This window comes from Neurospora tetraspora (genome assembly GCF_033439725.1).
Source record: "Neurospora tetraspora strain CBS 560.94 chromosome Unknown B0H65scaffold_9, whole genome shotgun sequence".
In the NCBI taxonomy this organism is placed as follows: Eukaryota; Fungi; Ascomycota; class Sordariomycetes; order Sordariales; family Sordariaceae; genus Neurospora; species Neurospora tetraspora.
In genome coordinates, this window is record NW_026944391.1 from 1,663,737 (window position 1) to 1,682,637 (window position 18,901).

Below are 18,901 nucleotides of genomic sequence, written 5' to 3' on the forward strand. Positions count from 1 at the left end.
GGGCTGAGAACTGTCGAGACCCGGGCAAGGTTAGGAGTTAGGAGTCGTTAAGAATCACGAAAAAAAAAAGCTAAGAAGATAGATACCCAATGGAAGACAAGGAAATCACGATTGTGAGTCAAGTCAAAGTATAGATCATGTCCAAAAACACCCGCACCCTTTGTTGGATCCAGAAGCTGCTGGTATTTAAATCCCCTTGGTGTTTCCTCTGCAATTCATCTTGACTATGCTCTGACCAACAGCACCCTTACGTGCTCCTAATCGCCAGCTAGCAAACGCTTCAAGCGGGAATAAGCCCGTTTCCTCAATCCCATAAACTCCAGCTCTGGTCAAACACCGTGTCGTGCCCGGAGTCAGCCCAGCAGCCTTTAGATCGGAAATCCAGCGTCTAGCAAACAACCATAACGCAGTAACACCGCCAGCAAACCTTGTCATGAACTACCAGTATCGGCTTGTTGGACCGGGAATCACGCGGAAGCAATCTCTGGCTGTTCCGATGGCAGGTTTTCCGCCTGACCTGCCCGTGTGGTTGACGCATTGCGTCCACAACTATGGGCTGATGATTAGCACGACGAGCTCAGGCCTTCAATGTTGTCAAGGTTCGGTGGCGGCCTTGTTGGGTGGTATGAATAGATGGAAGATGGACAATAGGCCAATTGGGCAAGTGAATGATGACAGCAGACGGAACAATACCACTCGAAGTGATTCAGACATTGGCAACCGGTCCTTCGTTGCTAGCCTTTTGGCCTCCTTTTTGCTGCACTGTCAGGTATAAGTTGTTTTGCATCCCCATACTTTTCCAGCGAATCAAGAACCAACAGGTACCTCCTCTCAAAACCTTGAGCTGGAAAAGCGAAGACACCTACTTGACATACTATAGCTGCGCAGAAAGGAGTCAAGCAAACCTAAGGCTAAACGTCTAGGAGACCATGTCGGTAACCGTGGAGGAGCCACAAAGGGGCCCAGAAGAGCCGTCTAAGCTCAGGGACACTGCCAAAGAAACATCCGAACAGGAACCTGACAACGTAGACAACAATGCCGACGTCAAAAAAGCTACCGAACCAACGCAATATGGGCAAAACGACAAGCGTGACCGCGGCGCCCCCAGAATCGTCATGGCCTACATCCCAGCCTCCGCCCCGGCTTCACCCATTCCGTCACACAATACCCCAGCCCCTGGTCGCAAAACCCCAGAGGCATCTAACGGCGGAGGTCGCCCTGTAACTCCCAACTTGACGGCAAAGCTCAACCAAGCTATTCACGAATATCGCGCTCGGGAAGAGAGAGTCGGCGATCTAGGCCAGCCGGACGACGAAGGCTATGAGGGAGACACGAATTCCCCGGGCGCGCATCAAGGATGCTGTGACCACGACCACGAGCATTACCATGTTGCTCATAGGGACGAGCAATACTCCCCTGTATATCAGCAGCAGTACTGCAATGGCCACACGCCTCCCTTCAACGCGCCATGGGGCTGGACTCCTTACCATCCAGCTTTCAGCCCTCCCCTTAACATGCAGCCTCCTTTCCGGCCGCCTTTCCAGCATCAACAGCAGAACTACGCTAATCCTCACCACCAACCTACTACTCCTTCTACTTATCACCCTCCTAGCTTTCCTTTCCCCTACCATCCTCACCCTTATCACTTCCCCCATCCCTACCAACCCATGCATCATCATCAGCACTTCTCTATCCCCCCTCCCCCTCCCCCTCACCTCTTTGCCCCTCCTCCCCCTACCCACCCCTCTGATCCACGCATCAGTCCACCCCATTTCCACCCTGTTTCTCCCTACGCCTCTTCACTTCCAGCTTACCCCACGCCCTTCCCACCCCAAAACTTTCAGCATCCCCAACCCCAAGATCCCCACGTCACCGAGTTGACTCAGCGCCTCCAAAACATCCAAGCCCAGCTCAACGGTCTCGACGCCGCCCACGAAGTCGAGATCTGGCGCCACGGCAAGTACAACTTCCACCGCCGCCGCGCTAAGCAACTCCGTAAGATCAAGAGGGAGAAGGTGGAGGAGATGGTGACCGTGGTTAGGGAGTTGAGAGCTTTGGGCGTTAGTGGTGGTCAATTTGGGGGTAGGCAATACCCTCTCCATATGCAGCCCCAGGGTCAACAAGAGACGCAGGGGATGTGTTGGACGCCGCGGGGCTCGGGTTACGGAGCTGAATTTGAACAGGGATGGGGTTATGGACAGGAGACTGGATACTGGCCCGGATATGGACATGAACATGAGCATTCTTGGTTTGGAGAGGGACATGGACACGGACAAGCGGGTTCATGGTCGGAGATGGAACAGGACGGAGGACGCTGCGGTTGCAGTGATGACGGCGCTTACGTCGATTCTCCGAGGGAGAGGGATAGCGCCTTTGAGAGCATGGCGTGCGAGTGCGGATGCACCACGATCGATGGTGAAGCAGGCCCCGAGGGCGAGTCGAGTGAAGCTTTACCTCCCCCTTCCCCGGCCTCTTCTAAGCAAACCAGTACCGGTATCACAGCCGGTGATGTCGTCACGCCAGGCGGAACCAGAGCTCGCGCCTTGTCGCTTGATGGCATGAGAGAGCAGGTCGAAGCCGTTGAGAGTCATGGGCAGCAACATGGCGACGCCAACGAGAACGAGCAGGGCGAAAGCGTTGAGAAGAACAGCAGCCGTGAGCGTGCCGGTTCCTGGTCGGACGCAGAAGCCGTCATCTCTGAAGAGCTTCGGGGTATATGGCGCAAGAAGATGAGCGAGTGAGGAAGGGTTGAAGTAATTAGCGAGCGGGAGACAGTCATGGTCTGAATAAGCGTTTGCTTTGGCATTGGCGTTTGAGAGAAAGAAGAAACAAACATGAGCGAAAACAGTCCGGTTAACAAAGAACCATAGAGGTAGTTACCCAGCGAATCGCATATAGATCTGAAAAAGAAGACAATGAAATTTACAAGTCTAACAGCGACATAGGGTATGATGGCTACCCTGTTCTTCGTTCCCTGAGAGTCAGTCAGTCTGAACGATGTTGGAGACATATCGACGAGAGGCAAGAGGTCAAGACATGTGGTGGCTCCTGTGATTTGATGATCGATCCCACGAAATTCATGGTATTGAACTTTCATATTTTGGGCCCCGATAAAGTGATAAGATACCTCTAACGAAAAGCCCCAGCTGCATGACTCCGCTGTTTGTCCCGACGATTTGGTACTACTATGTTTTAGTGCACATCCCCTGAACATTCTGTGACGAGGGTGCATATTCTTTTGAGCGTTCTTCTTTGCAAAAAAAACTAGGTACTTGGACATTTTTCTGGAATAAACGTTCAATTCGGCAGCGATCGGGCCCATCGCCGTTAGCACATCCGGGATCGGCGGCCCGGGATTGCGGCAACGCGGAAACGGATCGGCCCCGGATGGAGCGAACGGACGATGTAGTGTAGGGATGAACGCCGTCCGAACTTTTGATTCTCGTATCACCAAGCCAGAACGCCACCTTCATCGATCTTTTCATAATCTGACTCACCAACGACAACCTTGTCCAGCTGAAACAAAAGCACGTTGGCCAACTCAGTTACACCTACCACTAGTCAGATGAGAATGTGGCACTTACACCTCTGCCGGCATTCAAAATGTTAGCGCGATGAATGGCAAAGTGGCGATAACTTTATTTTCTGTACAAAATATGGCTGCTTTGCTCACCTCCAACCCCCTGAATATTGTAAGGTGGCGATACCACGCTAACAAGTTATATGAGCCCGTTCAATCACAGCGCAAATGTTTGGAACTTTTGCAAACTTCCCGAGAATCGTCCATCGTGGCAAAATGAAGCTGGAAGCGAGGAGGCCTCTTTCGTGTCTGAATGGCCAACGAAGAAGCTCGTATGTACTCGCAATTCTGATATTGCTCTGAAAAGTCTGATGGCAAGACGCATGGAAATGTTCGAATCCGAACGATACGAGTCCAATATGGTCCGTCCGTCCGTCCGGGACGTGATCAGCTTCCCTTCCGCGCCGCCCACGTGCCCGGTAGACCCGGGTTTCAATAATTCAAAATCCGGACCGGCACTTGCAAGGATCAAATACCGACATGTCTCCGTAGGTTTAGTCTGGTATCGGCGGTAGTCTCGTCCGTCCGGAAGTTCCCGAGACAAAGCTAAAGTCAACGTCTGTCGTCCCAAGCGAGAGGAGCGGCACGTGTCAGATTCAGAGCCACTACTCCGAAGTTCGGAGCTTCAGTTTTGCCAGCTTGGTGTAGTGGTGCCAATCTGACAGCACGAGCTAGCAAACCGCCACAGTGGCTCGAGTGGGTATTCTGTTTTGAGAGGTCATGATATTGCCGTTTTGGCGGCTTGCGTGAGATCGTCAACGAGGTTCACTGTTCTTGGATTAGCCCGACAAGAATTGATCAAGATGAAGGAGTTCATTCCAAAACATCTTCAAGTTTTGAGATGGCCACGGTGAGGCCTAACCATGCTGAAAGCAATTCTTGACGATCAAAAGATCTAGACGGCGATGTGAGGGCCAAGCTCTGTTCCAATCACATCTTTTCAATTAAAAGTTGTACCTCGCGCTCGCGGGTTCGGCCCGTTGGGAATTGCCGGAGGAGGACCGGGTGGGATACGTTTTGAGAGTCTTATGTGCCGTGTGATCTGCGTCCGCGTCGTTATAGTGCGAGGGGACGACGATATTATCAAAGAAGTTGAGCGAAATCGGTAGCCGTTTAGAGCAAAAAAAGTAGCTGTTTAGAGTAGACTTATATTTTCTTACACGTACACTCGCCCAGCCGCCCAGCCGCGCCGCCCACACCGCCGTACAAATAAGGCCACCAAATCGAGGCCCGCGTATCGCCAAATCTACATCGTTAGTGTAATTTTTTTAAGTGAAGTTATTCAGAATTATTAATTCAATTAACTATCTACTACTAAGGCAGTTAATACTATAATTACCAATAATATTACTATCCCCTATATTATCCTCCATACTAGCCTTATTACTATATATACTATACTTACTACTTAGAGTGTACGTACTCACTCTAATTTTAATACCTATTATATAAATACTACTTAAAGTACTAAAGAGGCGGCTAAAGATTTACCTTCCTATTTAAGTCCCCTAATGCCCATCCTTACCCTCTCCCTTATAAAAGTATTAAAGGTAGTACTATAGCTACAGGAGTCTAATTATACTATATTATTAATATAATATAACCTTATAAACTATATTATAATTAATTAGAAGGAGGAAGAGCGAAATCTAAATCTCTAGGAGGCGTTTAAATAATAATAGAATTAATTAGCTTAATATAATAATTTATAATACGAATTATAAAAGCCTCCTTTATTTCCAATTAAGTAAGTATATAACTCCCTAATTTAATTATATTTAATATTTAATCCTTATACTAATTCTAATAACTGCCTAAATTAAGGATAGGAAATTTAAACACCTATTTAATAACTGCTAGCATCCTATAATTAAATTAGCTAAACCTAGTAAAAATTAATATATAACCGTAAAATAGTTATTACTAAACTAATGATTATTATTAAATTTAAAAATAAAGAAATAAGGAAGGCGCTAAAACTCTCTATAAAGAAATTAGAATTCTAAATAGTAAAGGCAAAGGGGTTAGAATTATTTATAGGGGTATTAAAAAAGGCGCTAGCGCTAATATAAATCGAATTATAACTTCTATAATACCGTTATTTAAATTCTTTCGTATAATTTAATTTACTTACTATTAAATCCCTCCTCTACTTCTAATTCGAAACTATTTCTAGCGGACTAGTACCATCCCTCCTCTCTAAGTATTTTACTATATTATTCAATAAGGAAGCTTATTATAAGAAAGTATATAATAATTATTATATTTATCGTAGTCGACTGATTAAAATTAAGTAGGTTGGGTAAGTAAAGTATAACTACCCTTAAAATTACGTAATTTATTAACCTCTAGGTTAATAATTTTGTATATTAATGTTCCTCGTATATAATCGTATATATTGGGGTCGGGGAATATAATTCTCTAATAACGCCCAAATAAAATAATTATATTTCAAATAGCGAAGCTACATTTTTCGTCCTTATTTAATTTATTATTTTTATTAAATATAAATTATTAATACTTATTTATATTAATAATAAGTAATATCCGACTCTACTATAATAAATCTATTATTAAATATTTGTAGGAGAGGCTATACTACCTAATAAACTCCTTCTTATAATTAATATATAAATTTTAACTACGCTCTCTAATTTAATCTTTATAAATATAAGAATACTATAACTCTATTAATGTTAAAAGGAAAGACCCTACTTTTATTAAAGTATTATTAAAAAGACTAATTCTTTTATATTTATATAAAGAATCAATTTTTACTACTACTAAATCTATATAATATCGGTCCTTCTAAATAGTATATGCATTCTTAATATAATTATATAATTAATCGAAAAACGAAAGGCAGTTTTTAAGGAAGCGTTTAATAATTCTATAGGTAAATTCGATTCAGCTAATTGCCTTAATATTATAATTTCTATATTTCGAAATAACGTAATTACTAAATTCGTTAATCTATAGGAGGTAATACTTATAAAAGTAAACTAATAATACTATTTTAAAGTAATTAGGAATAAAGTATATAATATATTATAAAGAGGAAGGAGGATATTAAATATATACAAATTTACTATTTAAATTTATAGTATAATAATAATTATACCTTTTTAAAATAATCTTCGTTATTAACGTATACTACTTACTTTTAAGTATTTTAAAAACCTTTATATAAATTTTAATAAAATCGATGAGCCAAATTAAAAGTAAATATTACTTTACAACGACGTAGCGGGAGTACGGCGGCGTTATTATTACTATTATTATTTTCCTCTTTATTAATTCGTTACGTAAACCGATTAACGGCGGCGGTATTATTTACTTTATCCGGGTTATCCTCCCCCTCATCCTTATTAATAATTTACTCCTTATTAGCGGGATTGTTATTTTAATTATTTTAGGCGCCCTCGTATAATAGAGGATTAAAACTATCGCTATCCGGACTCCGGACTATTAGTAGGAGGATTATATAATTAATACCGGGAATAGGATTATTTACTAACCGATTACACTTACTTTAATTTAATATAATAATTAATTTTCTTTATAATATACTATATATAAAGTTAGTAAAGTATGTTTAAATATACTATTATAGTAGCCTTCTTAAATCTTCTATAAAAATCGTTAATAAAGATAATAGGGTTAGTAATAATAATTTTACTAAAGGTTTTTAAAGCAATAAAAATATTATACGAAGTCCTCTTCTATTTCCTTATTTAATAAATTAAATGTAAGGTTAAAATTATAATTGAGGGAAGTAATACTAATAATATTAAGGAGGGAAAGGTTAAAGTAATTAATTTATAAAGAAAGAAAAACGGTCAATTAATTAAACCCTATAAGATTAATTTAATTAACAAGAATAATAATACCTTATATATATTATTAATTAATAAAATATAGGGGCTCTACTTCTATATCTTAATATACTAATTAAAAATCCAAAATACCCTTTTAACCCGGCTATTCGAATTATATTCAACCTTATAATCAATATAGTATTTAATTTTATATTATTTTAAAAGGTCGATAAATATCTTAATTATCATATAAAACTATACTTTTACTTACGAATAGCCTTCTAAATATTCTAAACTTCTTATACTGTAATAGTAAATTTATAATCCCTCAAATTAAATAATAGACTATTATTATTAATATAATTAATAATAATAACTAATTCGATAATTAAATTAAACTCGTTAAAATTATCAAAGGTACCGCTAAAATAATGAAATATTTAATATACTATTATTCTAGCAATACTAAATAACCGTTTAATTATAAGAATAATATCCTTCTAATAATCCTTACGCTATTAACGACGAAAATTAGTATTAATAACCAAATTAATAAATCTAAAAAGAGAAAATTAATTATAAATAATTAAAAAGGTTTGTTTACTATACTTAAATAAATAATTATATTAATTATCCAATATTTTAATATATTATTTATAGTTTCGTCGTTAATAAAAGACGATTTTTATTCTATAATTATATTCTGTCCTTCTAATACCTTTATTTCGTATACTTTAATTAAAAGGATTAAATTTACCGCCGCAATTATATTTATAGTCATACTTTACAACGTCTTCTTTATTCTTCCTACTATACATCTCACCGCATACTATAATAGCGAACCCAAAACTCGAAACGTATTAAAAGAAAGTATTTTATATTTAAATGGCTATATCGAACGGTTTAATAATAAATAGCCTCGTTAATACTAAAAATTACTATTTAATAACGTATTCGCTAAGGGATTATAATAACCGCGTTCTCTTACAAAGGTAATAGCGGATTAATAATGATAGAAATCTAATAAGGGGAAGCATACCCCAGTCGGAAATAACTATTCGAAGCAAAATTAAAAATATTTTACTAATAATTCTATTTAAATCCTATTAACGCTAAGTATTTTAATCAGTTAGAAAATCTAATTTACTTAAGCGAATATATAACGTATAGCGGGCGGGCAAAATATATTAACAAATACTACGAACTCGAGAATACTATACAAAATAATAATAAAGACGAAAGATCATCGCTATAAATAATTATTTAATACCAAAATAAAATCTCGCAATAGCTTTATTCAATTATAAAAAACTAACTATCGCTAATAGAGGGCGCACAACGATAATAGCTATTGGGTAGTAATATACTAGCACGCTTCTAGTAGTTGGGCGGCTAGGCGAGTGTACGTATAAGAAAATATAGGTCTACTCTAAACAACTACTTTTTTTACTCTAAACGGCTACCGATTTCAGAAATTGAAGAGGAACTAAAGGACGGTTTCTGCAAGGGGCTGGGCGGAAGTGGAGTTATTACACCACACACATGCCACCTAGTTATTGCTTATTTTCATTGCGGGTATACGACTTTACAATACATGTATTACATCCATTACGTTCTGAATCTTACCCTCCTACGTTTATCATAGTACAGCATGAATAATCTTACCCAAACCACCTGCACCAAAAGAACGGGAGGGTAAGGTTACGTTCCGCGGGAAACACTAACGACACACGAGGAGGAGCCAACAGAATGATATCGATAAACAATATTAATGACACGACTTGAGAATCGAACGAGTCCAGTCGTTGAAGACTTCATTTGGCCACATGTCACACTAAATTTCATTTCAGCAGAAGATCTAGAAGGGTCTCTGAAAACTGTCACAGCTGAGCCAATTTCATTGACAACGCTGTCCGGGTCTTCCCCTGGTCACGATAAAACCAAAGCCCGCTGATTCGGGGAGCCGGGGAGCAAAGCCGGCCCCCATGACCCTGTGCCAAATCCAAAAGGCATGTTAAAAGGGTACCGGTAGATCAACTTCAACTTTCTGCTCCATGGGTTCCGCATGGCGGCATGTCATGGCGGGCGGGTGTTCCTGCTGCTGTAACCGGGTTCCTGGCAGTTCGAGTTGAGCCCAACTTTGGTGATCGTCATTCTGATTGCCAAGGCTGTAACGATGTCGTCGATTCCTTTGCGGTGCAGCCCAACGGTGGATGTTCAGGCAATGTTGATCGATCGATTCTCGGCCGGACGACGGATGGTATTTGTATTTTTCTCTATCCCATGAGTGTTGTCCATGTCCATCTCGGGTTTGTTGCCGTTGTTTGCGGTGCTTTTGATTGGGCGAGTATTCTTCCTCCTTGATCATCGTCTTCCCTCTCCCCGGGCAGTCATATCGTCGCACTGCACAACACTACAATACAATACTGGTTTATTTACTAATTTGGTTCTTCAGTCATAGGTTAAACAGAGGAGATCTGGAACTCTCATTAGCATTCTCAGAGTCTTCGTTTGAAGCGACGGACAATAACCAGGGCTTAATACGCCACAGAAGCCTCTTTTATACATACCTCTGTCCGTCTCCTTCGAAATCCCCGAGACTACCAAATATCAGTCTACCGCGTTTACCCGATAAAAAGCCGAACGCTTTCCCATATCCAGGAAAGCTTTGGCTTTTTTGTACCAGACTAACAAACAGACCAGGGCTGGATTGTACAGTTTGGATGTTTTGAACATTGCCCATTCCGGTCTTGCTTGCGAGACTTCGGCCGACTCATTCCCGTAATGCCGTCAAATCCGCGCCAAGTCTTCAGGGTCCAAAGTCTAGAGGTACGAGACCGGGGAAGGGTCCCGCTGCTTCCATGTCATTCCTGGTTGCCGCTGTAGCGTAGCAATTGCCCTTGCAGTGCCACAGGGCAAACCAGGAAGTGTAATTCCGAAGACTGGGGCAGTGGGCACACAGTCGGGTCCAGGGTGCAGTGAGGACCCGTACTTTGCACATGCTCGCGGTCCTTTTCAAACGTCGAGCTGGTCCTCTATCTCGCAAAAGTCGAGCAGCAACTTCCAACGTTGCTAACAATTGGAGGACTAGGTTCTTGTTTCTCCTCGGCCGTTGCCGCAATCCCTACGTAAGAATGTCGACCGTCTAGCCTGAGCAACACCCTCCCTGTTCAGCCAATCAGACCTCGCTGGAGCAAATGCTCCTGAAATGCTCCGGGGTTAAGACTGCTCATTCCCGGGTACTACAATGATGGTTCTCGAAGTCGACCGACTGAACTTTTTTTTCCCTCTTCAACAAACCCGTGTCAAATGTACGTCAAATGTACGTTGCGCCCCGAGGAGATGGGAGGGAAAAAATGGAACTAGGCTTGCACGACTTGCGAATCAAACTGGTCGGACGGGGCTCTTGTATATACCGCTCCTTCTTCGGGGTTTTCTTTTCCATTTCTTAGCATGAACCATCCAGTCCAACCCGGCAGAAAGGTAGGCACGAAAATTGTGGACTACTGGTAATGCCCAGTATTGGCCACCGGTGCCGACCCGACTCGTTCTCCGTCAGGCCTGTTGCCCTTTCCCCTTTCAATCTTTCAGATGGAGCTCCCCTTCTGCGTGTAGTGTCACACACATCTGGTACACTGGTGTCGTCCGCTGCTTGTTCGCTCTTCCGGTGGCCAATCTATCACCCCAAAAGACAGGTAAACCGACGCCACCTCTTCCACTAGCCTGACACAAGTTTGAAAGCTCATTCGAGTCGCTTCTTTCTCTACCTTCGAAGGTGTTTTGCGTGTTCTCTCATTCCCAGTCGAAAGAGGGACTGTTGTCTTGGTTGCTTGCTGTACCTGACGCTATAAGCATTAACCTCAGCAGCTAGCGGATCCCACCACCCACTTCACTTCTGTCTCTTGTTTTGTTACCGACTCGCTTGCCTATTTTGGGAATCAGCCCCCCATCTATCACGCACTCTGTTGGAGCCCTGCCAAGCCCTGCCTGCTCCCCAACATCCAGAAAGGGTTGGTCGCTGTGCCATTCCTGCCAGACCTCTGCTGCAAAGCACTCCATCGTCCTATCACCCTGGCCGTCTTCTTCTAAAAGGGTAACCAACGTCGTACCATACCGAGCCAGCCGTCAGGCCGTCAGTCAGTCTGTCAGCAGCAGGTCCCAGGAGGTCGAGAGTGAGGAGCAGCCACACCACCAGCAATCCATACCACACAACTCAGGAGAGGGTAACCTGCACACAAGCCACACCAACCGAAAAAAGACGAAAGCAGAACATCGACAACCTCGACATTGGATGCAGCCCATGTTACCCATAGGTCCAAGACATTACCGTCGACACCTCGCATCAACCGTACCAACTCGTCCGTTTTAATGTGCATCGAGCACATTACCCATGACTGCCCAGCCTGCGGGAAAGACTACTTAGTCTACGTCGAGTTTTGCAAGGACTTTCATCCACCACTGATCCGTTGTCCAAACGGGACCATTCGAAAGCGCCTGGAGATGAATGACGGAGGCTGTCCGAGCCCTACTTGTCCAAATAGTCGACACGGGGGCTGCAGTCTGATGTAGCCTGGGTTGGTTCGAGAAGGGAAGAGCAGCACCATCAGCAGCACCAGCGACGACGTTGACAGGGCGGCAAGAAGCCTTTAGATCTTGACTTGGTTGTCGGTGATCTCGACGATCTGGTCGATACCCTCATACTTGGGAACGTCAAAGTCGTACTTTTTCGCAATCGACGGAGCGACGAACCTGGTTACCAGCATCAGCCACACCACCAACCCAACGCCATCAAGACTCACACACAACGTGACGATGAAAGAAAGAAACATGGTACGTACCGTCCTCCCACGAAATGGCGGCCCTTGAAGTGCTTGACCAGAGGTTTCGGAGCCGTCAAGCTAACCAAGACATTAGGGTGAAATTTGCTGCCCACCCCGGACTTGGGCGGTCCTTCATTAATGTCCCACGACGATGGAGCATCGACCGAGGTCACCGGAATCTTTGTCTCGGCCATGGCATTGATGACGGCAGGGAACGGCTCCCGAACCTCGCCAGAGAAACTGAAACCTAGACACGGGCGTCAGTTGAGGTCAGGAGCAAATCATGGCCTCGGAAACAAACCAAAGATGGCATCGACGACGTGGTCGGTAGAGTCCAGAGCAGAGGCGAAGTCATCGACAAAGGGTATCTCTAGGTCTTCGCATTGTTTGACCAGGCGCTGCGAAGAAGGAGACGCGTTAGCATGAGGCCCAATACATCAGATACACGATACGGTGGATGGGCTCTCAACAGATGAGGCTCTCAACAATATGTTTATGTACGGAGACTGCGTGTAAGAAAGGGCCTGTCGGGGTCGGATTGGGGGAAAAGATACTGTATCGACAACAAGCATGACGCTCATAGAAGACAAAAAACTCTGAATCCGAGCCCAATAGACTCTTCGATCCTGCTTCTCGTCTCCGTAGCGTATGTTGCCGTTCAAGCGATCCAAAGTCTTGGTCTTGACCGATCCGTGTTATTCCTCCTAGCTCGTATTCCCTTGGGCACTTGCCGAGAGGCAGTATCGACCTCCACGCTGCATCCGGTATAACTGATCGGAGGAAAAAAGGGAGATTCGCTCACCTGATAGAGATCGTTCTTGGGTCGCTTCGGATAGTAGATGGCAGGTTGATAGCCGTAGTGGAAAAGGTGTCGAGCAGCCACGAGGCCATCACCCCCTGACAAAAGGTACAGAACAGGTAAGCGCTTGGACCACTCAGCCCCTGAAGGACCCAAACATTCAGCGACTAACCATTGTTTCCAGGGCCAACAACGACCAGCACTCGGCGGCCCTGCTTGATAGGGTGGACTCGGGCAACTGTTAAGGGATGATGATGGTTAGCAACCTTGTCACTGAAGATGAAAGACGTGAAGATGAGATGCAGAGATACAGACCAACTTGTGAGACCGAGAGACCTGCCAGTTCCATGAGCTGGTCGATGGAAAAGGCCCCCGTGCTCATGAGCTCGCGGTCGAGAGCAGCGGCAGCCTTTGCAGAGAGGGTCTGGAGGTGGCCATTTCATTAGTCTGCTGTGGTTTCCGCGTCTGGAGCTCGTTGTGTGATGGTCCATTGGTGTTGCACAAGGAAGGCCTGACGGGAGTCGGAGCTGCGGCCGAAAATCAACAAGCTCCGGCTCCATCAATCTTCTTGGCTTTGTGCGACATGACAGGACATACCTTGAGCGTCATGGTGGAAGAAGGCTGTAGTACTGGTTCTGGACGCAGCGTTACTGGACAAGACGAGTGTTGGATGACACGTGCAGTGATCGAAGACGAGGGAAGTTCTGGGGGTGAAAACGGGCGGATAAGAAGTGGTAGTATTGAGAGTGGTCTGTAGATGCTAAAAAGGTACACGGGCAACGGATGATGTCTTTGACTTTAAAGATTCAAGCTTCCACTTGACGATGATGCACAGGGCAAAAAAAGGTTAAAGTCAACCGGATGAGATTTGGTCGGAGGGGTTCAACTTGTAATTGAAGAAATTGGAATGCCCTCTGCCCCAATCGCTCCCCTTTGCATTTATCCATTCAAGTTGTGCAGTGTGCAGTGAGTGTGCTACACTACGTACTGACATCATGATCCCACTCGTGCGGTCGTGCCCTGCTACAATGACTGGATTCTGGCATGTGTTGTTGGGGCAGGCAAGCTGGCACAGTGTCAGGGAAAAGGCTTGTGTCAATTGAATTGATTGGTAGAAGAAGATGAAGATGAGGAGGAAAATTAGAACCTCTAGAAGCTTGGGGCGGCTAGTCTTAAGTATATGGAATCCGTCCCCAATTATCCTTCCTGTTAGGCTTTGCTAGGTACCTGACTTCCTCGTATGCCTGGCTGCCTTCCATTCTGAATAACCTCTTTTTTCTTGCCTTCGTAGGCTCCTTCTATATATATATTAATGCCTTCCTTCCAAAGGGCTGTAAGCGGAGTAAATATTATATAGTACGGGCCCGTTGGTTAGGGGTCGGTACCGAATCCTAATAATTGCCCCTACAAGAAAAACTTATAGCGCCCTCGCTATATATATATATATATAAAAGGGTAAGATATAAATAAATTATAGGAAATTTAATTTATAAAGTTATTAACGCTCATTTTATACTTCACCTATACTTCTAATACCTCTAGACTTTTCGTTACTAATTGCTTCAATATTATCTATTAATTATATATTTATAGTATATCCCTCTATAATACTAAATATCGTAAATTCCTCTCTACTAATACTTTATTAATTACTAATACGTCCTAGAATAATACTAGGGGAATATATAATAAATTATAGCCGAAGGGATCTATACGACTGGTTCAAAGTAATTAATTGAAATAATAGGGTAGATTTTCCAATACTTAAGCACATCAATTTCGTATACTACTCTTCCGACTCGACGGATAACTATAAAGGGCCCCGTATATTATTATCCGAATTTAGGGCTAAGGAGCGTAGCCTATAGTATTATATAGCCTTTATATAAACGGAGGTAGATTTTCTAACTAATATTAAAGAATTTAAGATTGTAACGCCTATTGTAGTACCGTTTAATAAACATTATAGTAATTGCTAGAGTATTGTAGGTATTAAAATAAATTTAAATAAAGTCGTCGATAACGGAGATACCCCCAATAGCTACCTTAGAGATGGTATTAGGCTAGAGACCTATAATTACCTTATTTAAATAAGTTTAAATAGTACTAAATATAGTATTATTTTATTCGAACTAGATCCTAAATAATAGTATAGGCTACAATTCTAAGCTACAAAGGCTATAAATATATATACGGAGAGCAAATTTAATAGCCTATATTATACGTTCGTTTTATTTATTTATTTACGGGTAATACGTAATTAAATATAGAAATATAATTCCCAGTATACGCTATACTTCCTTCCATAGGGCGGCTATAAATTTTAAATCCCTATCGCTAATAATTTTACAAAATACTCCCAAATTATAGCTTATTAAAGCGTTAATTAAGAATATTGCCCAATCTTTGGCCGTACTAATAAATTTCCTACGAATTAAAATAATCTACTTAAAAAACTTATTAGTAATAATAAGGTAAATATCGAATTTTTCCTATAATAAAAGTAATCCGAATATAAGGTCTATTGTAATATTATAATACGGGACGGAGGGACCCAATATCGGTTATAAATTCCTATATATTCTATAACGATTAATTTAGAATAATTTATAATTAAGGTACTTCCGAACGTAATCTATAAAGTTCTTATAAATATAATAAATAAAATATAATTTAGCGAACTTTCTTAATTTAATATAATTATAATAATCCGGCCAGTAGAATTGGTCGAATATATTAATAAAATAGAGCATTTATTACGGAGCGAGGCACTATTGGGTATGGGGTAAGATATACGTTATTGTACGGAGGAGAGGAAAGGAAGGTATACGTAGAGAACTAGCTATATAGGCGAGAGCCCTAGCAGGCTAGTCCGTGCACGCGCACACGTATAGCTGTACGTAACTGCTGTGCTCTAAGTATAGTATATAAGGTAATCAATATAGTACTAGAATATTATAGGCTAACCTTATAATACTATCCCCTCTTAAAAGAAGTTCTAGTAGCTTCGAATTTATATATATATATAATAATACTCTAAATTATTTATTTCAAACTCTGCTCGTAATCTTCTAATATCTTATTATAATTCATAAATTCCGTTTTTAATATTCGACTCAACTAAATATTTATTAAACTTCTCGCTATCCTTGCGAACGTTATTTTTAATCCCCGCTTTTTATACGCTGTAAATTTATTTTCTAGCCTTATTATACCTGTAATTATATTGGGTAGCGGCTATATTATATTAATAATGGCGGCGGTCTTGCATTAGGCTATACGGGTAGACTGGCGTTTAGGGAGTGCTGGTAATTTTAAAGCGGCGACCGGTTTTAGAACGGCGACCGGTATTAAAGCGGTAGTAGTAAATACTAGAGCCTATTTAATTAATATAATTTCAATTTCTAATACTATAGGTTTATTGGAGAATTTGTAGTAGAAGTATTAAAATATTTCCTTATAATTAATAATATTATTCTTAAGTTCTTAAGTTGGTTAGTAGTTACTTTTCTATTCGACGTAGTAATATTAATACTAATTACTGCTAAATTAGGTGTAATTCATAAATTTTTCGAAATTTTATTCTTCTTATTCCTTATAATTATTTATCCTAATTATTACGCGCCTATTATTTACTTTTACGTTAGAAGACGTATTTTAGCTGGGAAGGCTTTTATTGATCTATAATTATACTATAGAAATGTAAAATACTAATAAATATTTTATATTAATTGGGAATACGAAATATATTATATAATTCTCGGTTCGGGTAATGTAGAAGAGACTTTCTTACTATAGGTAAAACTTTAAATATGATCGGCCGTTAGCGAAATTGGTTGTATTTAATAGTACTATATTATTAGGGTAGTATTTAGGAGAATTAATACGTTTCTTATTAGCGTTATCCTTATAACGCTTCTAGGTTTAACGGGTTTATTAAACGATAAAATCCTAAATTTATTAAAAATAGTCTACTAATTTAAATATTTTATAGTATTTTTTAAATTAGGTTAGCGATAAATCCGGGGGGGGAGTAATATACGAGGTTTAGTATTTATATGAAGCTAGTAATTATAATTAATAAAGAAGAGGGAAACGCCCGTTAATAATAATACGGCGTTATTATTAGTAAATTATATAATAAGTAATTATTTTACTTAATTTATTTACATTTAATTAATATAGAATTGTAAAAAATATTTTATTTTAATGTTAATCCGTTCGGTTTAAGTATTAATTTAAGGGTAGAAAGCGGAAATTAATTTGCGAATAATTGATAATTTTTTATATAGAGTAGATTAAAAACGTAATACAAATTAAGTACCCCTATCAGATAGAACGCTATTAGGTAGGGCCGTAGATCGAATAAATATAATTAATAAAATAATTAACGAATTTCTCAACTTCTAAAGTTATAGTAGGAATATAATACCATATTTTAATTAAGTAATCGACGACGATAGTAATATATTTAAAAGTTTAATTAAAATACGTACTTCCTGGTAAGAGGGTAACGTAATTAATAAATATATCTCTTTATAGTATTAATAATATAACTATAAGTTTAAAATATTTAACGGAACTACGTTTAAATAATCTTGTTTTTGCGTAAGGAAGGTAATTTTTATAAAAAGTCCTTACATCGTTATATATCCCTTTCTAATAAAATTCGTATTATAGGAGCTTATATAAAATGTTGTAGTTAAAGTAGTCCGTACCGGAGGAATTATATTAATAATTAATAAGTTAAAATTAAAATTCCTTATCGTAGGGGTCGTTAATTACTTTATCGCGCTATTTTAAAATGCTATTTATAGTATAATATTTAAAAGAAAAGTATAATAAAAGACCCTTTTAGTAATTAAAAGCTATTAACGTTATATCTTATTTATTAAATAAAAAACGAATTCTTATAAGAAAATAGATATTTTATAACTAATATAAAGTAGATTTATTATCGAAATTGTTTATACTTAGTAAAAATAGGGAAATTTTTACCGTAAGGTCTTCCTAAGAGAAATAATAGTTTTTAAATTACGAAGGGTCTAAAAGTAGGCGTTTTATAACTGTAAATCTATCGTCTTTTATATCGTTAAAACGGTTATTTAATTTCCGGCTCAATGCGTCCGAGTGGAGGTTCTTAGAACCTAATATATATTTAATTAAAAAATTAAACCGGAATAGGAATTGGGACTACTGTATATAACGTTAAATAAATTATTTATTAATTGTAAAAGTCAATAAATTCTTATAGTTTATAAAGATATTGAAAAATTATTAAGCGCCTTCGAATTCTAGCCTCTATTCTTCTAGTTCTTTAATAATAGCGAGGAATTCTTTATTATAAATATTGTAATTGTATTCTTACGAGGAATATTTAGTTAAAAAGTAGGCCACCGGGTATAATACTCTATTATTCCTATATTAAGAAAAGCTATTGCCCGTAGTTTAATTTAAAGTATTAGTTTTAATAATAATCTTTTTAATTTAATTGTAAATCTTTAGAATGGGGCTCTTTGTAAAGGCTTTTTTTAATATGTTAAAGGCCTACTAATAGGTATTAATTTAAATTTAGGCGGCGTTTTTCTTAATAAATTTATATAGCGGGGTTGTTATTATTAAAAAGATTTATATAAAGCGCTAGTAGAAATTCGCGAAATTTAAAAAAGACTATAGGGATTTTTTAAATCCTGGAGTTGCCTATTCGGTAATAGCTTTAACTTTTTCTAGATTTATTTTAATACCTCCTAAAATAATAATTAAACCTACATATTTTGTAGGCATTATACAAAATTTATATTTATTAATATTAATGCTAAGGCTAGCCTATATTAAATAATCGAATATATCATTAATGTATCGTTTATAGTCTTTAATATTATTA

General features: G+C 39.7%; 4 protein-coding genes across 4 annotated transcripts; 2 read left to right on the top strand and 2 right to left on the bottom strand.

Moving 5' to 3' along the window:
* Positions 1-113: 113 nt before the first annotated feature.
* Positions 114-754, bottom strand: B0H65DRAFT_341659 (uncharacterized protein). Its single transcript, XM_062823658.1, has 2 exons — positions 694-754; positions 114-549 (listed from the first exon to the last, which is right to left on the bottom strand). The coding sequence occupies exon 2, from the start codon at positions 433-435 to the stop codon at positions 187-189; it is 249 nt and encodes an 82-aa protein (XP_062677259.1). The 5' UTR covers positions 436-549; positions 694-754; the 3' UTR covers positions 114-186.
* Positions 683-3,059, top strand: B0H65DRAFT_341618 (uncharacterized protein). The gene has a single exon (XM_062823656.1). It carries the CDS (start codon positions 930-932, stop codon positions 2,739-2,741), a length of 1,812 nt encoding a protein of 603 aa, XP_062677260.1. The 5' UTR covers positions 683-929; the 3' UTR covers positions 2,742-3,059.
* Positions 3,060-11,766: 8,707 nt separating this feature from the next.
* B0H65DRAFT_512706 (uncharacterized protein) lies at positions 11,767-11,967 on the top strand (the record flags this gene model as incomplete). Its single annotated transcript, XM_062828595.1, has 1 exon — positions 11,767-11,967. The coding sequence occupies one exon, from the start codon at positions 11,767-11,769 to the stop codon at positions 11,965-11,967; it is 201 nt and encodes a 66-aa protein (XP_062677261.1).
* B0H65DRAFT_341703 (YjeF N-terminal domain-containing protein) lies at positions 11,914-13,748 on the bottom strand. Its single transcript, XM_062823659.1, has 7 exons — positions 13,615-13,748; positions 13,333-13,441; positions 13,190-13,255; positions 13,021-13,115; positions 12,520-12,616; positions 12,237-12,465; positions 11,914-12,147 (listed from the first exon to the last, which is right to left on the bottom strand). The coding sequence occupies exons 1-7, from the start codon at positions 13,624-13,626 to the stop codon at positions 12,045-12,047; spliced, it is 711 nt and encodes a 236-aa protein (XP_062677262.1). The 5' UTR covers positions 13,627-13,748; the 3' UTR covers positions 11,914-12,044.
* Positions 13,749-18,901: the final 5,153 nt, after the last annotated feature.

Excerpts from the sequence above, each read along its gene's own strand:
- B0H65DRAFT_341659 (XM_062823658.1), bottom strand. The coding sequence starts at position 435 with ATGACAAGGTTTGCTGGCGGTGTTACTGCGTTATGGTTGTTTGCTAGA.
- B0H65DRAFT_341618 (XM_062823656.1), top strand. The coding sequence starts at position 930 with ATGTCGGTAACCGTGGAGGAGCCACAAAGGGGCCCAGAAGAGCCGTCT.
- B0H65DRAFT_341703 (XM_062823659.1), bottom strand. Across the intron at positions 12,466-12,519 it reads CGTCGTCGATGCCATCTTTG|GTTTCAGTTTCTCTGGCGAG; the intron begins GTTTGTTTCCGA and ends GCCCGTGTCTAG. Across the intron at positions 12,148-12,236 it reads CGCCATTTCGTGGGAGGACG|GTTCGTCGCTCCGTCGATTG; the intron begins GTACGTACCATG and ends GCTGGTAACCAG.